This window comes from Pollicipes pollicipes, unplaced genomic scaffold, assembly GCF_011947565.3.
Source record: "Pollicipes pollicipes isolate AB1234 unplaced genomic scaffold, Ppol_2.1 Scaffold_4219;HRSCAF=4965_pilon_pilon_pilon, whole genome shotgun sequence".
NCBI lineage: Eukaryota > Metazoa > Arthropoda > Thecostraca > Pollicipedomorpha > Pollicipedidae > Pollicipes > Pollicipes pollicipes.
The window spans coordinates 25,360,010-25,383,514 of NW_023596448.1; the positions used below are offsets into that span (position 1 = coordinate 25,360,010).

At 52.5% G+C, this 23,505-nt stretch overlaps 1 protein-coding gene and 1 long non-coding RNA gene across 2 annotated transcripts; both read left to right on the forward strand.

Moving 5' to 3' along the window:
* Nucleotides 1-9,966: 9,966 nt before the first annotated feature.
* On the forward strand, nucleotides 9,967-11,125 carry LOC119095401 (uncharacterized). Its single transcript, XR_005093874.1, has 2 exons — nucleotides 9,967-10,317; nucleotides 10,958-11,125. It is a non-coding gene; the product is annotated as an uncharacterized LOC119095401 (long non-coding RNA).
* Nucleotides 11,126-16,080: 4,955 nt separating this feature from the next.
* On the forward strand, nucleotides 16,081-20,523 carry LOC119095054 (ER membrane protein complex subunit 1). Its single transcript, XM_037217954.1, has 6 exons — nucleotides 16,081-16,215; nucleotides 16,579-16,774; nucleotides 17,593-17,790; nucleotides 18,321-18,446; nucleotides 19,714-19,947; nucleotides 20,360-20,523. Exons 1-6 carry the CDS (start codon nucleotides 16,081-16,083, stop codon nucleotides 20,518-20,520), a joined length of 1,050 nt encoding a protein of 349 aa, XP_037073849.1. The 3' UTR covers nucleotides 20,521-20,523.
* The last annotated feature ends 2,982 nt before the right edge of the window (nucleotides 20,524-23,505 follow it).

Genomic DNA, 23,505 nt, shown 5'->3' on the forward strand with positions numbered 1-23,505 from the left:
GTGCAGTGGAGCTCGGAGGGGCCGCAGAAGCTGGCCAGCGTTCCAGGCGCGCTCGAGCCAGGCGTTCTAACAGCGGTGCTTTGTTGGCTGAGTTGCGGTCAAGTTATAGTTTCGTATTTGGTGGTGGTGGGGGGGGGGGGGGGGGGGGGGGGGGGAGGACTTCAGCGTTCTCTAATCTGGTTTCTAGCCCTCTATTTTTGAGGAGAACGTAGGCCAAATCCGAGGAGAAACCAGTTTGTTTGCGTATTTTGTTAGCATCGATTCCGATGTTTGTCCCGGTGGCTCAGTTGGTTAGAGCGCCTGTATTCCGATCCATCCACCGATGGCAGGGTGGGTTCGAGTCGCTTTAGGTCGCTCGCTATTTGCCCATGGCAGGTGTGGCATGCGGCCGGTGGCAGCGGTCGCATTAAAGGTCAGTTGACGTCAGTGGGCAGAATGGACCGCGCCGAGCATTGCGGCACGTTAAGCTTTCGCCACCAAATCCTGCCGCTGCCTGGAATTGTGCGATCGGACGGTGTGGGCCAGGGCTCACACAACAAACGCTGCTTAGCGTGGGCGCTGTTCCCAGAAATCCATCCATTTAACACCTTGCGAAATTCATCCATCATCCATCACCTTGCGAAATTACGCCCCTAGTCACAGTACAACGACCGGTGACGTAGGACACACGTTGATCAAAAGTCAACGACCGGGTTCAAATTCGCTGACATATTGTAGTCTCGTGAGCAACAGCTAATGTGGCGAAATATTATTCGAAATGAAAAGATGGCCATCGAAAATAAAGAACGAGCTTGCTGCACCGGACCGGTTGGTCTGATCAGCGGCACCTCACACAAGCCACAGGCCTCCACATCCTTAGACTTGGCACGTGCAGTTATCGGCGCGACAGGTATGAAGCGGACCACGAGTTCTGTCGACAAATCAGACGTAAAAGTTTTATCCCAGCGAAATCACGCGAAGTTACCGCGAAAACTTCCGTTTCTAATCTGCACTTTTTGTAATCGAATTAAAGCGAGCAATTCTGCTGTCCAAAGGCAATATTTCACGTGCTCATTTTTGGCCACTGATTTCCTTTCTCAAGGTGAATTCAGTTATTATGTTATTAGTTGAATTTTTTACACCCTTTTACCTAAAAGACTGAAAATTTTAACTAATTGTTTCCGCAATGGAGCTGAGCTTGAGAAGATCAATCAAATGACAGAAAAACGCAAGGTGACCAAAAATAAACATATCGAGTCTTACCTTTGGACGACAGCATTGATATGGATGGTCTAAGCCTAAGCTTCAGCTCTAGCAAAAGCAAAGCCAACGGTGAGCCCTCCCCCCCCCCCCCCGCCAACCCTTTGGAGCCTAAATACACGCAGAACCTGCAAGTGAAAGCTCGAAATTGCACAAATTTGAACGGTTTATAACAACTGTTCCAGTTTTTCCTACATTCCTGATCTTGGGTGTCAATTTTTATCAATTATTGAAGGGCTTAACCGACGGCCCGACATTCTAGCCCCCTCCCCGCTGTTCTTTTGTTACCGGATCTAGCCCACTTTATTTTGATTAAACGCAATATATGCTTTTTATTTTTGTATAATTTATAAGTCTTTAAAATTAAGCAGCATAGAAGCCATGTGGGGTTGGATCCAGGGAGCAGACACTGGACGCACGCGTTTCTCTGATAGACACGTGAAGGTGCCCCTTTAGAGGTAACCTTAAGGCATCGATGACGCTCTTCTATGGCGGTCATGGGAGGCGGCACGCATTTTGGTTGTAGGGGACGGGGACGAGGTTAGCCACGAAGGACTGAAATCATCCCCATATTCCAGAGCTTTTCACTTTAACCTCAGAAACCATTGTGTGTCTTATGGCGCTAGGTATGTGTAGTCTGTTGCATCGTTTATCCGCTCAGCCGTTACGATTTTTATCTTGTGGTGAGAGCAGCCATGACGTCTTGTTATGAGAGTGATACGAGACGCCATTTGGCAGAAAGATCAAAGGAGAAAGTCTTTGTGTTATGATCGTATTTTCTATCCACGTTTTTTTGTAGCCTTCCAGCCAAGAGCATTGGAGGCCAAGCTAACATTGGGCAGGCCCAACACAAGATTGAGCGGGCCAGGGCCCCCACAAAAGAATACAAATCGACACCCGTGTTCAGCATGTTTGAACTGCACAACTAGCATGCCTTTTTGACCCTGGGTTAGTTTATCGTACTGCCTGATTGTTTTCGCACTATTCAGTAATGTTCAGAGTTCTTTTGACCGAAACAAGTTGCATTCACTGCGATATTCCGCCGCGACGAGTTAACGGATAAATAAAACAAAACGGGCGAATATTAGCACCAAAAAACGTGACCAGTTTACTTCACCCACGTTCAGAAGAAAACTTGAAACGTGCCGATCTCCACTTAGTGGTGGATAGGATGTCTTTTGTTTGTCACTGGCAAATTTTCGAACACTCTGAATTTTCGTCTGAAGACAAATACATTAGCAACCGCTACATTCTATTTATAAACGCGATAAACCACACCAAAAGAGATGAATGAATGCAATGCGTCATGAACATCAAACATTTTCATTTCGGGAGTCATATTTGCACTACGTTTGCTGACCGTGTCAAAGGTTCTCGTAGCTAGGATATAGGTCTTAGTGCACGAGTGGCCTGAGTGACGGGCTTAAGACCGATGAGCACGTCGGTTTTGCAGAGTTTACTCCAGGTGCACAGACAGAGCCTCGGCAAGGGAGGGGGAGGCGGGGGGCACAGGCTTGACAAAGGGCATCCTAACACTGAGAGACACCTCCTCCTTCCGACATTGCCGGATGTGGCTCGTTTCTTAATAACGGCATGTTTTTCTTCAATCTTTTTATTTTTACCTTCTGTAACTGGAACAGAATCCAGCAGCTACCGCGAGATCCATCCTGCCTGAATGTTATGGTCAACAAACTGAAGAAATCGTGCTTGAGGCGATTGTATGTGCTAAATCACCGGCGCTCTCCATTTAATAATGGGTTAGTGAACTCTTTATAATTCGATAGAACTCAGAAGCTTTGTAAAAGTTCTTATCTGGGTCCTATACAATATTAAGAACTCCGCGAATGAAGATTGTAGGCCAAATGGGTCAACAGTTTATATCAACATGACTAAGCCATGGTTGTCTGGATATGTTCAACATTCAGACAAAATTGATGAATGATGCAGTCTGTGTACCATAGTTTCAAACATCCGCACTTGCAAATCTTAGCAACAAAACCTCGAGACCAGGCGTTGTGGTCTTCTCATGCCGCGTAGCCTCGGCTCGGCGACGGTGGACCGTGACCAACGGGTGCACGAAAATAATAATAACACTTTGAACCAAATGCCCTTAAGCATTCCAAGACATAACATCTTACAGTTAAGAGAAAGTCCGGGCGTATATTTTACCTGTGCGATTTTTAGATTGATGATAACAGATTGGCCTTTACAGCACCGCGAAGTGGTGCTGGAATCAGGTGGTGGAACTATATGAGCAAAAGTAAAATTTTTACTTTCCGTGTAAATGTTCTTGTTAATCTGTCAAGAGGACAACCTCAAAGCTGTGAAAAAGATAAGCCAAATCTCATCTCTGAACTGTACAAATTATTTTCGGAAACCGTTCAGAGCCATCACTTCAAGGCGGTCGTTCGAGCTCGCACGGCGCCCACCGACTGGTGTCGTCTTCAGTGGCCGGCACCTGCTCGGTTTCACGGAAGCTTCACGGCCATGTCCTTCGGAAATTTCAAGGTTCACGGCCATGTCCTTCGGAAGGCCTAAAACCCTCTAGTTTCTTAGCTGTACGCCCGTAAAAATGCACAGACTATTTAGTGGCTACTATTTCAAGGCCACCCAGACATATTTGACACCGTGATTACGTCAGCCAAGTCCTATCATTCCATTGGCCATGCGGCGATCAAGGCCAATCAAAATGAAATTATTCAGTCGTTCATATATGGCGTTCGTGAGACGATTTCCAGACATGACAGCCGTTTACTGGCTCTCAACCAATGTCGTGCATTATACGATGACGCAATCAAACAATGACGAATTGAGGACATTATTTACTAGATAGAGAAACTGTGATGTCTAGAGTGGCCTTTCCCACTTAGAAGTATACTAATAGTTATAAGTGAGTTTATCTCATCATATCCCATGCTTGCTTCAAAATATTCAGATCGGAAACATTCCATTTAATTGCATTTCCGGCTAACTTGCCTCAAGGTCACTGGAGAGCAGCAACAGAGTTTTCATCAGAACTACAGTGACACAAATAACAACCGTGGCGTGTGTTCGTCATCTTGCAATCGAGCTTTCTGAATCTCATTCACAGTCTACTCAGATTCTGGTTACCTAAGTTGGTGTCCCCGATATTAAAAGGCCAGGTATGGTATGCTCATTATTTGTTTGCCAATCAAAAAGAGAGTTATTTTGCTGCCAAGAAATGACTATCACAAGCAGACATGAAACTGCCATTTCGCACCGCATAGAGATATATTGGTATATAGGTGATCAATTCCACGACAAATTAAGCGGTGAAGGAGCCAAAATAAAACCTCACCTTTGATTTCGCAAAAAATCTCAGTGTGGGGTTATCTCCCAACCCCGGATTTATATGTACCATTTTTAGAAAGATTAGAGCAACGATTGAGGAGTTATAGCCTCAGGCATTCTTGTAGGTCAACCAACATGGGGCACTTTGAGCGTTCATAACTCCAGTAGGTTCATTTTAATATTACGCAACTATACACCACTCAGCTGGCAATGATCTAATGCCACTTTTGACTATCTTTTAAAATTTGTGTATACTTACTTTCAAAACCGAAACCTCATGATGTAAATCACCACGTGGCATTTTTTAACATTTTGGCCATTGACAAAGCTACTTTTCGAAGCACGGAAATTTACGGCAATGACCAATCTACCAAAACTAACTTTAAAGAGAGTTGGGGTTTTCCTTCTGAAAGTTGCAATTTTGGTTACAAACCTGAAATGTATGGCCTATCTTATTCTGATTCGATAGATGATGCAAAGTAGGGTTGGAACGTTATAGCCATGGACGTAGGAACGAGGTGGGGGCAGGGGGCCATGCCCCCCCCCACTTTTAAGGCGTGGGGCCAGCAGAATTCTGCCCTCCCGCTTTTCAGATTGCGGTTGAACTTTTGCACCACATTTAAATATACATGCCAATTTCCCCAGTTCACCAGCCATGATCCTCAAGATGCGTCATCTTTTTCGTTTGCTTATGGGCCATCGCTTAGCGTTACAGCCGCAGGCCGACGCCACGCGGCCGATAGAGGCTGCAACGCCAGGCGTTCAGGCTGTTGTTGCTATGGCGTGCGAGCGCGTATGTTCAAAACTATATCACCTAATTTTTGTCAGTAATCAATTCTGACTGAATCTTGAACATTTTGAGACGAACATGGACATTAATACAAGCTTAGGATCCCATTTAATCTACGATCTACGTTCAGGGATTCATCAATATCTGTGAAGAAAACAGAAAAACACGGAACTGGAGCCTGTGTGACAATTATTGGACCACCTTTGGCGATCAGGGATGTTGTTGCGTCTATGGCTGTTCCTGTGCTGATCCGGGGCGAACTGCGCGGATCAGAGGGCCTCCCGTGTCAGGTAGGGGAACAATGTGATATGATATACCCTCCCAATGGCCTCCGGGTCGACCAGGAAATGCCGCCCCGTGTCGCTAGAATGACAGCCAGAAGACGCTTCGCGATGGGACGAAGTAGCCCTTCAGCTCTTGACCGGAACCGGTGAGGTGCCCTTGGTGTTCTACTCAAGGGGCACCTTGCCTGGAAGGAAATAAGGGGTGTCATTATTGTTGAATAGAGTGGAGGTAGGGTGTTGGTGGTGGAGGTCTGTAAAGACTGTTCTTGGCAACACAATCTGTTTATTTAGTAAATATGCTCCTCGAACGTTCGTGTGGCGCTGAAGTACTGACAACTAGTCGTGCGAAATTGTCGCTTTTTTGTACGCCCGTGAAACCGGTCTTTATTCAGCAATTTATTTGGCAGCGAGTTCTGATTTCTCTGAAAAAGTGTCAAAGTTAATTATGGCACGAGCGCGTCAAAAATTACCTTTTCTAGTAATATGACGTGACCTTCTAGGTCACAAGGTAGATGACAGGACGGGAAACTCAATATCATTCAAAAATTACTGAAAAAATCTTAAATTTGCGAACATCCAATTTTCATAGGCGCAACAACTAGCGTCAATAAAAATATCCTGACCTCTCAAGGCCACCTTTTAAGATCAAACGCAGGCTCAATTTGATTGGATCTCCAACACGGGGAAATATAAAGTCGGCTGGATATTTTGGATGCGAAGTTCTCTGTCATTTTGTGCCTGAGGCTGAACTTGAGGGATGACCTTGAGAGATCAAGGCTTTTTGACGGACGCTTTTTCTTATATGATGAATATTCTGGTGCCGACAAGTTTAAAATCGGCCAATATTTTTTTTGATATGTACTTTGTGCTTGCAATTGACCTTGAATGGTGACCTTGAGAGGCTAGAACTTTTAAGCGCACGCTAGTTTCTTCTTTGGTGAACATTCTGATGCTGGTAAGATTAAAATATGTCGGTATATTTTGGTTACATAAAGTTAGCCATCGAATTAACCTAGCTTTTGACCTTAAGCGGTCACATGCTTTAGCAAAATAAAGGTCAAGTTGTGTCATAATTGACCTTGAGGCGTGTTTACAGAGAACTGAGGACTCGTCGCTCAGTAAATCGCTGGACAAATCGCCAAAGCTTCCGTAATTCGAGGAGCAGCTTAACCTTGAATTTCAACTGCAAGAGATCCAAACTTAATGACGGACGCTAGGTCTTGAGGAGTTGAATATTCTGGTGCTTGGAAGCTAAAAGTCGGCTGGTGTTTTTGGTGACATCGAGTTGCCTATCATCTTAGTCCACATTTGACCTTGAAGGGTAATTTGGAGAAGTCATGAGCCTGCGTGATGAGACTGAGTCGTGAGCATGAGTCATGAGACTGAGGCGTTGGAAGCGCTGGTGAATATCCTGATGCCCGAGAAGCTTAAATGGGCCGGTAGTTTTTTTGGTGATATGGAGTCCCTGCGCTTTGAGCCTGAGTGTGACCTTGATGGATAACATTGAGATGACAGGACTTTTTGCCGTACGCTAGTTCTTTCTATGATAAATGTTCCGGTGCTGGACAGTTTTAAACCGGCCGGCGTATTTTGGGTCATACAAGGCTCCTTACCTTGAGCCTGCGTTTGACCTTGAAGCCCACATTTGATTCGAAATTACCAACCCTGATTAGTAAGGTTTTTTTTGTCGAGCGCTTGTTGTTACTCTTGTGAATATTTTACTGCTCGGACATTTCAAATCGGCCAGTAAGTTTATGATGATGAGGAGTTCCCCTTTCCATTGAGCCTGATTTGACCCTTAAGAATGACATTGAGAGGTCAGGTCTTTTTGACGGACGCTAATACTTTCTGTTGTTAATATTTTGGTGCAGGTAAGTTGGAAATCAACCGGTAATTTTTGTGATGTAGAGCTCTACGTCCTTTGAGCGCGCGTTTGACCTTGAAGAATGACCTTGAGGGGTCAGGACTTCTTCATGGACGGTGGTTCTTGCGATTTGGAATATTTTGGTGCTGACAAATTCAAAATCGGTCGGTAATGTTATGGCGATGAGAAGTTGGCCGTCTTTTGAGTTAGCTCTTGAACATTGAGGTCACATGATACTGCAAAATGAATGTCATTTTCGGCCTTCTCGTGCCATATCTGACCTACAGACTTATGTTAAAGAGAAATCGGAGCTTGTCGCCGAATAAATCGTGGACTAAATCGCTAGCCTCACAGATATCTTGCCCAGTGCTTCAAAAAATTCGAGAGATGGCAGCACGGTGCGGGAAGTGTTCACTGAACCAAACGCCGCCATTTGCCCGCGTTTCGGCTTTTTGTGGTGTTCTTGCAGATCTATTCGCGTGTTTGAGATGTTTAATTGTACTTAAATACTCGGTTATGAGTTTCCTCTCAACTTTTTCGATTACAAGTGCTATTTCCACAGTGACTAGCAAGTGCAGAAGCTGTGTACAACTTGTCGACATGAGGCAGCGCAAAACGTAATTCATCCGACCCTGTTATCCTCCATCTTGCTTCATCCTGCGTTCTCGCGACACCTCGCTCGCTCGGGGCAGGCTGCATGCGTCAGCCACAGGTGGGTCGAGAGCCCCGTAGGAGGGGGACCCCAACCGGGTACCCAGCGCACATGCGCGGGTTAAAGCTCGGCGGTTGCCCCCCCCCCCCCCCTCCAGACGCACACACGTCTGCCGCACCGTAAACCATTTTCGTTCATCCAATAGTCATGAAATGATCATTTCTGGTCGGAAGGGCTCTAATCCAAACAAAAAAACAACCAAAATATTATTCGTGATTAAAGCTTGTACAGCTTGCTCAGCGTTGTTTAAGAGCTAATTAACGTCGGGCTCTTGTGGAAATCCTGCTCACAAACGTCAGACCTGAACGGGTGGGCGATGTTGCTCTTCCTGGTCTTGGACGCCGCCTGGCTCGTGGGGTAGCGAGATTTGGATGATGTTGCCTTGTGTCATGTATGTCTGAATGACCTTGACGTAGTCACGCGAAATAGTGTGCACATCTTCACGGACGTGTAGCGCAAAGCCTGATAGTTTTAGTTCCTAGGAAGAACAGCACTGCGAACTAGGCGATAAGCCAGCGGACCTAGTCCCGACAAGTTACGCTGCGGCTCACCTACGGTCACATACGGGCTGTATGCGGTCGTTGGGGGAGAACGTCGACAATGCAAGACAAATGATGGACTTCACTGCACAAAAAAATTGGCGGACAAGGTTATCGTGAAAAAGGAACCGGAGAGCTTTGGTGATTTTTTGGGAGAACTTGTCTCCTATGTCACACAGCTTCAAAGAACGACTTTGCGGCAACTAAATAAACGCAACAGGCTCAAGAGCATCTCAAAACCACTCTGTGATAATGCCACTTTCTTCAGCATAAGCCATGTATAACATTTCATATACTGAGTAACGAGAAAAAATAATTTTACTGCGATATTTTTCCAAAAAAACGCCTCCTTGTGTGATCATTGATTAGAGTCCAGAGTCGCTTTGAGGCCGCACGTCAACGTCGCGCGCGCGCAAGGGCGCGGAGACGGTGTTTAAGTTGGGGGAACGAACTCAGAAATGTCTAAGTGGGCCCCAAGTCTATAAAGTGAGCTCTTACAAGCCAGAATGATCTTCTATAGGCAAGAGTGGGGCCTTCACAGTCAGTAATGGACCCTCCAAATATCAGAATGGGTCCTCTACATCATCACGTCACGTAATTACGTTGTTGTAGCGCCCGCTCCTGGCACACACCGCATCGCGATTTCGTTGGGAGGCGCGACAGTCTGCTGGGATTGCGCTACCTGTCACTGTTCACCAGACGCTTCACTTCAGTCGCGTCACATCTGTCAGTGGAAGAAGCAGCCCCCTTCCCCCCTCCCGATTTGGACTTCAGTCCCCCAACTTTGAGAAGAACGCGAGTCAAATCCGGGAAGAAACCCATTTTGGCCTATTTCTGGGAAGGTTTTGTCATTTTTCTCTTCAGCCCCTCCACTGAAACGCATTTCGCGAAACTACGCCCCAGAACACAAACGTGGTGACGAGCATGTTCGTGACCCACACACCGATCGCCCCGCTCAGCGTGCGATCCGGCCAGCTCCGTGTCACTGAGAGCGCGCCCCGCAGCAACCCACCGGCGCGTGGTCGGTCCCATGCAACCGGTCAGCCTTCGGTGAACGCGAATCGAGTTGGAATGGCTAGCGTCACCCGCTCACCGGGCGGTCTGCGCAGCGGCCGATCGGGTGCCTTCTGCGTTCTCCACGAGCTACCGAGCTGGAAAAGCACGACAGAGCGTCGCCGCGGGCGCTGGCCGCGCCGGTATAAAGGCGCGGCGGCCGCCGTCGGCCGCATCACAAGCCCATCGGCGAGCCACAGCCAGCGCACAGACAACCGACCGTGTCCGGCCCAGCGTTCCAGCCATGCGTCTGCAAATGACCATTCTCCTGGCGGCGTGCGTCGCCGCCACATCGGGCTGTTTCTACTTCTGCAAGCGGCCGGGGCCACGCCCTGGCCAAAAGGAGCTGTACTGTTGTGACATCAACAAGCCGGGCCGGTGTCCGCCGGTGCGGCCCTGCCCAGCTGGAGGCAGCTTCGGCGGGCCGCAGGATTGCACCACGGACGGTGACTGCAATGGCAGCATGAAGTGCTGCTACGACTCGTGCGCAGCGAGAACCGTCTGCAAGACGGCCGTGCACTGAGGTCAGTGAGGGGCGGGCAACCCCAGGGACCCAGGGTCCGGGACCCTGCCCGGGCGAGCCCCTGGTCAGGGGCGGGGTGACCCTAGGTCACGCGTAGTCCTCAGCCGCCAGAAGCGGTTGAGATGTCCTTCTTTTCCTCTCACAAAACGTATTGTTCGTAACGACCGTGCTCGTCCCCTCACGTGTCCTCGCGCTCGAATTGGGCACTCGCGAAATCGCGTGCCCGGCCGTGAGTGACGAGAGTTCATCACCATTTTGTAGTTACTTTTAAGTGTGCGGACCGAGGTCTCCTCGTCTTCTGTCCCCAACTAACAGTAGTTGCCGTGCTGTGTTGTGCTGTTCCGCAGTGTCCAGACAAAAATCACGTGTCATCTTGCGAAGCAGCATAGCTTGCGTTGTATTGACCGTGCAAGGCATTGCTACATCCATTTTCCATTTTTACAGTGTTCATGTTCACCATAATGATGTCAGCCATGAAACCCCAGAACATAAGTAGAATCGGGGCCAGTTTGGAGCCAGTTCTGCTCGTCACCCCCTACGCCCGCCCTGACACTATCGATGATAATATATAGTGTTTCGGGGCGCACTATTGCAACAGTGGCCGCCCGCTCCCGCTAACCCGGAGTCGGTGGTGCCACCAGGTGCAGTCGGCTTGCGAGCAGGAGGCGGAGGGACACGGCATCTGCCCCGCCCCGGCCCGGGTGCTCACCTCCTCCGTCGGCAGCCACACTGACACCCCGCATACGGTGTCGAACGTGACGTGATGTAACATGGCATCGCTCAATACAATGTCCACGCTTCTTCCCTCACGACGGCTGTGTTGAAACAGTGCTTAACGCTGGCCGTTACAGATCATTTGCTCTCATGTGGCGGCTCGGCAGGACAACTGGCTCCTGCCGGCTCATACGGCTAGTGACAAGTACATTGAAACAAATGTAGTCATTCGGTCCACAATGCACTCACGCACGATCACCACGTGGTTAGCACAGGCCGTGTCATCTGATGGTTGGCGGCAAAAGACAAATCCAACACGTATTGCTGCCATCTGCCATCTGCGAACGATTTGATATGAAAGATAGGTTCTTGGTCGACACGGCAAAGGCTGATGACCTGATCATGTTTGGCCCGGTCTCAACCAACGGCAAAACAGTGAGAAGCTTCCGGGTCCTTATCATATTGTCCAAGGTATAGAATGCCCAGAGGTACAGAATGTTCAAAGTACAGAATGATCAAGGTACAGAATGCCCAAAGTTCATCATGTCCAAAGCGCACACTGTCCAAAATGAGAAGTAACTTCCAACATGGTGCAGAGTGGACGGGGTCCGTATCATAATGCCCGACGTCCAAAATGTCCAAAGTACAGAATGTACAAAGAACATATTGTCCAAGGTATAAAATGCCCAAAGACCAACGCTTCCAAACTAGTTTCTAGTGCGGCCGCCAGGGTATGAATAATCGCCCTTATTGGCCGGCAGCGTTGCCGCGCCCAGCGCCGTCCGCGCGCATACAGTCGGCACCATTACGAAGACCACGCGCGTGAGGCTGGCCAGCCGGATTGCTAGCTTAGCAACAAATCCATGTCCGCTCCACGACACAATGAAGCCGGCTGGAGGTGCCGCGCCGAGCATTAGTCGCTGAGTGTCAAAGTTGAACCTGGTAGGGTTTGCCTGCATTTTCCAAAATAGGAAATAAATTCGAGGTAATAATCGTTTCCAGCATCATACACCAGCATTGTGGTGACTGGGATGGGTTTTCAGCAATAGCAAGCTAACATAAAAAATGTTTCGTGATCGGTAGTGATTGTCGTTGAAGGAGGGTGAATATTCTTCAATATGGCATTAAAGAAACACAACACATCCAGCACGTGCGGAAAGCTGATTGAAACACGGACGGTTAAATTTGGAGTGATAGATGGCCAGCACCAGCAATTAGGTCAAGTCGTTCAAGGCAATGACTGAAGCATCACTTTTAGATGTACTTCACATAAAAAACGCTGCTCATGTGACGTCCCAAGATGATGCATGCTCACTTGCCTGGAACAAAGTTGACAATTGCGCGCAATAACTTAAATATAGGAATATTTGTCTCCTGCCGTAAAGATGTCTTCATTACAGCTAATGTTTCTTGCGCAAAGCTGTATCTATTAAACTACGCACGCGGTGCAAATACTTAATTCGACATTACGTATACTTAACGTGTTTACCTGCCATGTTTTCCTCGTAACGATGTGCACACCTTCTGTATACGTGCGCACCTGAGGTGTCCAATGAACAGGTCTGAAATCTTACGTTTCCCGTACATTTCCCACCTGAACTCTCCCTGTACTTAAGTTCCTTGAGGTTTGGTATTTAACCCCACTTTTTCCATTTCATTCTCAATCCTTTGGCGCATACATGGCGAACTTTTACGCCCAATGGAACTCTAGGGTTTGCTGGAGCGGTCAGCTAGAATAAAAATGAGACGAGCACTGCTAGTCATGCCACCCTAAAGTGAATATTGTTTGTGTGCTGTCCCGTATTTACTCTTACACGTATACATATATATATATATATATATATATATATATATATATATAACATGTATATATGTATATACATGTACATATATGCATATAATAAGGAATGTAAGTATTGGAGCCCATGTTACACTGCGCAGCTCCAGGTTAAAAGCTAGTGCTACTGTGGCTAAAAGGCTAGGAATGTAATGTACACATACTTTTTATCTTAAGATTTAATGACACTTTTTTGGAGGGGCCCTTATATCTAGGGGCACAAGAATGCTGCGTGCTCCCCCCTTCACGAAATACTGGATTCGCCCCTGTTTGTAATCATTCCGCTGTGTAGTGGTAGCGCGGCGTATCCCTGTTCTTACATTATGTCAACTATAAAGACGTGCCCCACATATGCAGAATGCGGCCAGTGCGACCGGCTCTGCGGCCGGTGACGCGACTCGGTCGGCCGGCGCGCCCGACCGCAGTTCTGAGACAGCGCTCGCCTTGCAGCGGTACGGCTTGCTGGCCACAGACCAGCTGGTGCACGTACGTGACGTCGCTCGCTCACCCGCCGCTACCCCCTTCCCCGTTAATGGACCCGTCGACAGTTGGACTGGACACCCCGTGGGGCGTTTGGGGCCGCCGCCGATGGCTGTAACCGTCGTAAGGTAGCCGCAACCCTGCACAAGCGCCGGACTGAGGCTCGGGTGTGAGTGGGCCCAGCCCATAGACGTAGCAAGACCCAGAATGAGCAGTTCATAGTCCGGGGCCAGCCGTCAGTGGCCGCAGGCTCTGGCGATGGCCGGCCTGGAGCAGACGGCTGGCTCGGACGTCACTCCGGTCGATGGCAGCACCGTTCCAGCGGACCACACAGCAGTGGGTGTAGCGGATAGAGTCCAGCACGCGCCTGGCAGCCGATGGCGCAGTTCCCAGGCGAAAGCTGAGGTGGCCTCCGCATTCCCGGCCTTGCAGCGCCTGTCGACGGATCAGAGGCGATGCGTCACGTCGCACCTCCGGGTGATCCACGTGCTGTGGTCCAACTGTGGCGGGCCTGTCACGCTGACCTGGGAGCCGACTGTATCTGTTGAGGCGTGACCCTGGCCGCCCCGTGCGTTTGTGAGCTCGAGTGATCAGTCGGTTTAGTGGTCAGTTGGTTAAGTGATCGGTTGGTTTAGTGATCAGTCGGTTTAGTGATCAGTCGGTCTAGTGATCGGTCGGTTTAGTGATTGGTCGGTGTAGTGATCAGTTTGTTTAGTGATCGGTCCGTTTAGTGATCGGTCGGTGTAGTGATCGGTCGGTTAAGTGACCGGTCGGCTTAGTGATCAGCCGGTTTAGTGATCGGTCGGTTCAGCGCGATCGGTCGGTTCAGTTGGCACGCTGTTCGGCACGTCGGCCTGCATCAGTGCACGTGGTGGGCATATCTGTGAAGCGAACGATGTTGTGTTCTCTGTCCGATTTGTCTGTTGGACGATTGTCTCAATCTGCCAGATGTACCCTTCTTAGGATGTCGTACGCGCATTCGACGCCGTGCTGCCACGGAAGTCGTCGGCAGATTCGTTCTCCGATTAAGACAAAAATTACGCATCTTTGCGTCCGCGCATTCCTGCTTGGACCTTCGTTCCAGTTGTCACTTGACACCACATTTTTAAGATGTAGTCCGAATATTTGAATGGGTGGATTTCTGGGATCGGAGTTCACGCTCTGCTGTGCTTGCTGTGTGAGCCTCTACCATCCGCTGGTGAAACTCCAGGTCAACGACTGAATGTGATGACTAAAGTTTAACGTGCGGCAACGCTCGGCGCAGTCCGCCTTCCCTCGTACGTCACCTGACCTATGACGCGGCCGCTGTCCCCGGCCGCAGGTCATCCCAGGTAGTGACATAGCGAGCGCCTGAAGCGACTCGAGCCCACCTCGCCACGCACGGATGCACGGGAAGACAGGCGCTCTAACCAACTGAGCTATGGGGACGGACGTACCCGGCCGTGTGTGGCTGGCTGATCTGCCGCCGCGGCGCGGTCTGGTCTGGCGGTCTGGTGCCGGTCTGTGTCAGCTGACGTAGCTGCTGTCGCCGTGCCCACAGCCAGATCAGGGGGGTGTCATCCGTATCGGTTAACACTATCAAAAAGTGGCAACATCGAACTTGCGTGAGAATACAGGTAGTTTGGCAGCAAAGCCTGCATGACGTCAAGTATACCATATTTGATGACGTCAGTGGCACGGAAGCCTCCCAATTAGCCAGCTGACTGCTACACAACCCACTAGTTTGAATGGTGAGTATGTTTTGGGGGCGTGCGGCTGGCGCTTCCCGGTTGGACTCTGAATGAGTGGTCCACGGTTTTTTCAAGCTAACACAATTCTGGAAGGGAGATTGAATCTCGGAATAGTTCGACCTCATCACAATTTGATATTCTTCCGTGGGTTGTACATAACTAGGGGTAAAACGTCATGCGGCGTTTGTAGCGCATCGCGTGTCGCAGTTGATTGGCGCCTTATACCAGTGGGTTGTGGCCAGTTGCCATGACTACGCCTTGTACGAGAGATCTCGTGAGCAGTCTGTCTTGAACAATTGGTAGCATTTAAAATGATCAGTCTGTGAACATTTTATTATGCATATGTGTACAAACCCTGATATAAAGAAACACTTGACAGCAGCATCATAAAGCCAATATCATAGGCTTTTACTGTACTTACCTTACTGCACTCACATCACTGATAAGAAGAGCGAGAGCTATTACAAATCAAGATTGCAAATGTTCATATAACCATACCTATAGGCAAAGTAAATTATGCAAGCTGAGCTGTTCAACTCTGCCACCAGGCACAAACGGCACAGACAAGCCTATGGCTATCTAACGACATGCCTGGTCATGGAATGCAATACGCCACAAACGCCGCATGGCATATAATTACGTGTTATATCATCATACATGCAAAAATCGTAAATTCTGATGAGGCTTAACTGTTCCATGACTCACTGCTCATTCCAGAAATGTGTGCGAATAGCGAAATGACGGATAATTTCTTCTCAGTCCAACGGGGAACCGCCAGCCACACGCCACCAAGACATGCCCACTATTCAAACTAATGGGTTGTGTAACAGTCAGCTGGCTAACTGACAGGGCTCCGTGCCACTGACGTCATCAAATATGGTATACTTGACGTCATGCAGGCTTTGCTTCCAAACTACCTCTTTTCTCAAGCAAGCTCTATTTTGCCACTTTTTCGGACCGGACGGTTCTAGCTCGTTAGAAAACCTTGCCACAGCCTCTGGTCATGTTCGACACCGCCGGCGCGGTACACGTCTGGCCCGACAGTGCTGCCGCTCTCGTCAAGTCACTGCACCAGAAGTTGTTCTTCTACACGGCAGATATCGCCACCGGCATCATGCAGGGCTACGTCGTCACGGAGGTGGGATTTCGAGCGTGCTGACGTTACGGCCCAAATCGCAAGCGAATCCACGTGGGGACCCGTTAAGTCGACTGCAGTGAATGGTCGCTCGTGGGCTCTGTGTGGGTTTTGTGACTTTTTACATGTTAGTGTTTGACACGGCCATCTACCCCGAGTTGAGTATTGATAATAGCACATTTGTTACGCACTATGCATTATTTGGTGACATGTCGCCGAACAACAATTTGTAACACTAAACTGTTCGGCTCCTGTGACCGTTGGGACTATGCGCATGCATGCAGGCTGTTACGTATCTGTTGGCGCTGCATCCAACAGTCAGATCAAAAGGCAGCCGGCCGGCCTGACGCGCGCCCCTGGCGGCAGGACCTGCGGACGGTGCCCACGTGGCGGCTGGACCTGTCGTCGCAGGGTCAGACGATCCGGCGCGTGCTGGCCAAGTCGCCTTACGAGCGCGTGCACAGCCAGGGTCGCGTGCTGGCCGACAGGAGCGTGCTGTATAAGTACGCCAACCCCAACCTGCTGATGGTGATCACCGACGCCGACGACCCCGTCCACAAACGTCAGTACCGCAGGCTGTGTTCACATACATCAGTACCACAGTCTGTGTCCACAGACGTCATTGCCGCGGTCTGTGTCCACAGACGTCAGTACCGCAGCCAATGTCCACAGATGTCAGTACCGCAGCCTGTGTCCACAGACCAGAGCATGGTCCACAGACGTCAGTACCACACCTGTGTCTACAGACGTCAGTACCACACCTGTTTCCGTCAGGTGCCACAAACGTTTATGCCTCCACTCCGGCTGCTGCCTGTGTCCACAGACGTCTACACAGCATGTGTCCACAAACGCCAGTACCACAGCCAGTGTCCATAGACATCAGTACCGCAGCCTGTGTCCACAGACGTCAATACCGCAGCCAGTGTCCACAGACGTCAGTACCGCAGCCTGTGTCCACAGACGTCAGTACCGCAGCCTGTGTCCACAGACGTCAGTACCACGGCTGGTGCCCACAGCGCCAGTACCACAGTCTGTGTCCACAGACGTCAGTACCGCAGCCTGTGTCCGCATACGTCAGCACCCGCAGCCTGTGTCCACAAACGTCAGTGCCCCGAGCTCTGGCTGCTTCGTCAAAAGGTCAACACGCTAGATATCATAACACGCGTATTGAAATGACGTCTGCCCGACCCACGTTAGTCTAGCGACTTGTGCGTGCCTTGGACGAATAGTCCGGACGGCCCATCGCTGGGACGGAGAGCCAGTGTAAGGACGGCAGGCCGCGGTGTTGTACCAAGCGACACGGCTGGCTCCAACGCCGGGTGACCCCGCACCCTGCAGTGGCGCCACCTCTGTCACGTGCGCGCCGTCCGCCGCCGCCAGACTCGACCAGCCTGTACCTGGTGGACGCCGTCAGCGGCCACCTGGTGTACAGCCACGTGCAGCGGCGCGTGCGCTGTCCGTGCCACGCGGTCCACTCGAAGAACTGGCTGGTGTACTCGGTATACAACGAGCGCGCCCGGCGCACCGAGCTCACCAGCCTGGAGCTGTTCGAGGGCACCGTGCAGGCGAACGCCTCAGGTTAGCGGCAGGGGGCGGGTGGAGCAGGGGAGGCCACGCTGGGGGTCAGTGAGGGCTGTGCGCGGGTCGTGTTAGCTCACCGCGTGTTTGCAAGGCGAGGGGTTTGTGGTGAAGGCTGGGAGCACTGCGGCACTGGAGGCTGTGTAGCGCCCGGGGGTGGGCGTTGACGCTGGGTGTGGCCTGATGTTGGTCGTTCGCCCGGATGGTGGGACTGGGAGGCTTCCACTGCACCCAAGCCCATCGAGCCCGCCTTTTCTCCGCCTTATCCCCGTGTGGTAACGAGTTCAAGCCATCGCGACACAAACTCGCGGAGAGGACTGCGACGCGGCTGTGTTGCCCAACACTCGCACCCACGAGGCTGCGGTCAGGGGTCGAATCGCAGGCACGCCGAACTACGAAGGCGTGGGGCGCGGCCTGGCCGTCTGCCCGATCACACCCGCGCGATCTCCGCGGGAGTGTAACGCCGCTGGGTCCGCGCGATCGCCGCCGGGGGTGTGACGCCGCTGGACCGTTCGCCGCGCCTGCCGCAGCGTTCTCGTCGCTGGAGGCGCCGCCGCAGCCCATGGTGGAGAAGCAGAGCTTCATCTTCCCCACGCAGATCGAGGCGATGCGCGAGACCATCACCGAGAAGGGCATCACCACCAAGTTCGTCTTGTGTGAGTTGGCTGCTGCTGCGGACTTCTGCCCGCCTCGGGGCTATCGCCCTTGTTCTTAATCAGATGAGTGGGAGGAGATTCGCCGCATTGAAAGTGGTGTATTCACTATGGAACCCGTCCTTTCCCATGTGCAATTTTTGTGAGAAGCATAGGCGCTTTTTCTACCTTGTCCTCGTGTTTCTCATCGTTGCGTTTTGTCTGCTTGCAAATAACTATCGTTGCATATCGGATAGCATTGTCCTGTGCTGACGTTTCCAGTGGCAGCTGGAAAAGGTCACCTGTTTAAATCTGATGCCAGATGCCGTACTCCATTCCCGACCTTACGTCACCTGATATCTTCACTTAAGCATGTGTGATCTGTATATATTCTTGCGTGGTGTTTTTGTTTGCGTTAACTGGGTCATCTCGTAACGTAATAATCGTGACGTCATGCCCTCTGTTCCTTTCAATCGCGATAGCCTGCTGTGGTCCTGTGTGATCCAAGGACCGAATTACAGTCCTAACTCCGGTCGGTGACTGTCGTGCTCTCGCCGCTCACGACTCCACTTGCACTACACCAATAACACCCTCCCCACGAACATCTCTGGTCAGTTTGGCTCCCTCTGAGGATGGTTCTGTCGCTGTGGTTTCGCCGCGTATTACCGTGCACGGCCCGTTGTCTTTCCGTCTCCGCCGGTCCGCGTCTGCCTGTGCGGCCCTCTGGACCGAGTCTGGTCAGGGGGGCGGCATCGCTAGTGACGAGCCGCTCTCTGACGGCCACCGGTCGGCGCGGCGCCCTTCCACAGGCCTTCCGCACCTCGCCGCCCCAGGTCTTGTCTTTACTGGGACGGCGGCCCTCGCATCGAGCCGTGCTCCCGGACTTCCCTCCCCACTCCCGGGGTTTCCCCTGGCTTCGGCGCCCGCACCACGCCCCACCGCCTGGCTTCCCCCTGTCCCCGGGGACGGTCTCCTGGCTTCGGCCCCCTTACCACGCCTCGCTCCCTGGCTTCCCCCCTCTCCCGGCGGCGGTCTGTCCTGGCTTCGGCCCCCTTACCACGCCTCACTCCCTGGCTTCCCCCCTCTCCCGGGGGCGGTCTGTCCTGGCTTCGGCCCCGCGCCACGCCCCGCTTCCACTTCCCTCCCTCTTCCGGGAGACGGTCTCCTGGCTTCGGCCCCCTTACCACACCCTGCTCCCTGGCTTTCCCCCTCCGGAGGGACGGCCTCTCCGCCGGTCCGCCCCGTCGCGGGCCCCCCCCCCCCCCGTGACGCTCCTCCGCCGGTCCGGCAGTCGTGCTGCCCTCCGGCGGTGTGGTGGCGCTGAACCGGGCGCTGCTCGACCCGCGCCGGCCGCTGGCACCCGGTCGGTCGGCCATGGATGAGGGCCTGCCGCCGTACACGCCCGAGCTGCCGCTGCCCACCGTAGCCGTGGTCAACTATAACCAGACGCTGCTGGGCGTGCGCGGCGTTGTCACATCACCCTCGGGCCTCGAGTCCACCTGCCTCGTGTTCGTGTACGGACTCGGTGAGTGGCAGGAGGCGGCAGCGGCGCAGCGCCGTGCTCAGTCGTAGCTGTCGCTTCGGCTTACGTTGGATTGAGTCGCGGCGTTTGCAAACAGTGTTTTTCAAATTGGTTTTGTGTGGGGGTGTGGGTGTGCGTGCGTGCGTGTGATGTGGGCTGGTTCTGGTGTGCAGGCTGATGGTATTATTCAAGCTAAGTCGAGAGGTGAACATACCAAAAGGCTCATGTTTGCAACGAAACGCTAACATTTCATTTACAAACCCATGGCAAGCGGCCCGCGGGACGTGGGCGGCGATGGGCATGCGTGCCGTGCTCGCGCTCTCGTGACGTCACTGCCGGCCTCCACTGGCGGCCGCGCGCCGGTCCCGTCACCGAGCTGACGCTGCCCCCCTCCACCCGTCCCGCGCTCCGGCAGACCTGTACCACACGCGGGTATTCCCTTCAAACATGTTCGACCAGCTGAAGGACGACTTCGACTCGACGTTCATCGTGCTGGTGCTGGCCGGCCTGGTGGCCGCCTCGGCGATATCCCGGCGCCTGTCGCAGCGCCGCGCCCTCCAGCAGGCCTGGAAGTAGTCACCCGGACCGCCCGCGGGCGCCCTCCAGCAGGCCTGGAAGGAGTCACCCGGACCGCCCGCGGGCGCCCTCCAGCAGGCCTGGAAGTAGTCATCCGGACCGCCCGCGGGCGCCCTCCAGCAGGCCTGGAAGTAGTCACCCGGACCGCCCGCGGGCGCCCTCCAGCAGTCCTGGAAGGAGTCACCCGGACCGCCCGCGGGCGCCCTCCAGCAGGCCTGGAAGTGGTCACCCGGACCGCCCGCGGGCGCCCTCCAGCAGGCCTGGAAGTAGCCACCCAGGACGCCCTCCAGTCGGCCTGGAGGGAGTCGCCCTGCCGCCGGCTCGACCGGCGGCGGCGTGCTCTGCAGCAGACCTGGCTTAGTCACCGACTGCGTCACTGTGTCGAGGTCAGACGGCGGGGCAGCGTGCTGCCTGCCGGCGGGTCTGACGGTGAGTCGCCGCTCCGGGGCCGCGTCGGCGGTACCCCTCCGCTCCGACGCGTCCGGCTGTGGAGACCGGCTTTGGGACGAGTGTCACTCGGCGGCAGTGGACCCGGAGCGGGCGCCGACCGCGGGGCAGCGGCAGCGGCTGAGGAGCTCATCACGGCCAGATCAGAGCGCCGGGAGTCTGTGCTGAGCTGGGCTGGTGCTGAGCTGAGCTGATGCTGAGCTATGCCGGGTCTGAGTTGGGCCGGTGCTGCAGGCTCACAGCTCGCGCCAGGCCGGCGCGTTGGCGGAGTGCGGTGTCGTTGCGGGCGGAGTGGACGACCCGGCTGCTGGCCATACGACGCGTGGTGCCGGGGCCGGTCGAAATCCGGCCAACGGAATCGTGCCGGTTAGGGGTGAATGGTCTGGGATGGGGTAGTGAATGGGGCTCGTGTTGACCGACACTCATTGCTAGTTCATAGCGCGATTACGGTTGATTTTGCTCAAGTCATCCGGCGACGGCTTGGGCGTGAATGTGCGTATGTGTGTGTTCCTAAGTTGCGAGGGTTGCGTCGTGATTTTCATGTTTGCCAGCAGGTATATCCTGGCGTTGAGTTCGACATCGGTGCAATTTTAGGGTGGCGTGGGTGCGTTTTCCGGGGCAAGTATGGTCTTTAAATGGTGTGTGTCGCGCCTCTTACGTGGTGTGCGTTTCGTGTCCCGTTCATCCTCAGTTATTGTGATTCGCAGTGCGTGGCGCCGTGCATATACGTCACGTGTAAAATATAATCTGGAGATGTTGTAGTGCTGTTGTGCAAAGTGCTTCTCCTCGCGTGCTGTTCGGTAGGATTTCGTGGGGGTAATTTGAAATTTTTGACATTTTGAGAAGTGCCGTAAATATTCTCTGACTTGCCGTGGCGTGAGCTAGCCCGAGCTCGCTGTTACGAGTTTCGGGTAAGTCGTCTCAGGAGAAAATATAGAATCTGCCAATGGACATCAGTTGGGCGCCGCTGTCGCACAGGCATGTGCCGTGTGTAAAAGCAAGTACGTGTATCAGCTTATGCGTAGACTTCTCTGCTGTTGGAATTCGCACGCAAAATAGGCCGCATTGTACAGCGGACCCCAGATTGGCAAACTCGGTTGTCGAATTTCATTGGCATTTACTCAGCGACGATGTAAGCTTGTTGCGAGTTTATATCACGATTAAAATAGCTTGAAAAGGTCGTTTCAATTTGAGCAGTAGTTTGGTTACATTTCAATATTTATTCTCGGTTTGATGTTATATATATTGATTCCACCACATAAAACCGCAACTTCTCATGGCCTTCTCCCCGCTGTTGCGCAAAAGTAGAAAAGCCTGCAACCGTATTCGGCCAAAGGGGAGGAGCCAGACTGAACGTGCCTCCCGCAAGGGCTCTGACTTCAATTAGAGCAGGAACCAGCAACTCCTCGGCCCCAGCTTCCAGGTATACCGTGCCTGGCTTTGCCCCACATGAGCGGCGACGAAGCTCTGGGTGCTGAGGTGGCCGCCTAGCGGGTCAGTATTGGCAATCGGCAGCACTCTTGTTTGGCCTGGACTGGGCGACCTGTGCGACTCCGCGTCGACTCCGCGCGCGGATAGTCGCTTTGCCAGGCGACGTCTTCGTGCTCTGTGACAACGAAAGGAAACCTGGGAATTTGTGGTTAGTGTTCACTTTGACACTTCGAAAGGGTCCTGTGCCAGTCGGGGCCCCCCTAGTTCCGCAGGAGGGGGGGGGGGGGGGGGCTCCATCCCGATTTCAGCCCGGGCGCATTGAGTCGAACGGGAGTCTATGTGGCAATTACTGGCCCACCTGCGGCGATCAGAGATATTGTTGCACCATTGAGGGTTCGCGCGTCAATCCGAAGAGAGCTGCGGGGATCAGAAGGCCTCCCGGGTCAGGGAGGTATATAACGTGATATGTTGAGTCCCCCTCCAAGGCCCTTCGGATCGACCAGGGGATCCCACCCCATGTCGCCAGAATGGCAGTTGCAAGCCACCCCACGGTGCGACGGAATGACTCTTCAGTGACTCCCCGCGGTGGGACGGAATGCCTCTTCAGCCCCGACCGGGAACAGAAATGTGCCCCTAGTGTTTTTCTCAAGGGAGACCCTTGCCGGAAAGAAATTAGGGGTCTCATTATTGAAAGGCAGGTAGTGTTAGATAGTGTTCTGGTAGAGTGGGTTGGATCGAGTCCAGAAACGGACCATGTTGAACCATGAAACATGGCCATCCCATGTTTGCCGGAGGACGTCCATTTTTTACAGAACTGATTTGTGAAACTATTCACATAAGAAGGTCTGAGCATGCGCGCCAGCAATCTCGGGAGCAAGGACAGCGATGGCCTGGGACAGCGATGGCCAAATGATGTTCAAGATGGTCATTTCAGTTCCAAATCTCATGCAAATGTGGAACACACCATTTGAAGGGACCACTGCCCTATCTTTAGTTGCAATGTTCAAAAACTGCGGTACGCTATCCTGGCTCCTCTAATGTCCCTCATTATGACTGCAACCTTTCTTATATGCTGAAATACTAGCTGCAGTTTTCGCCTTCCGATAC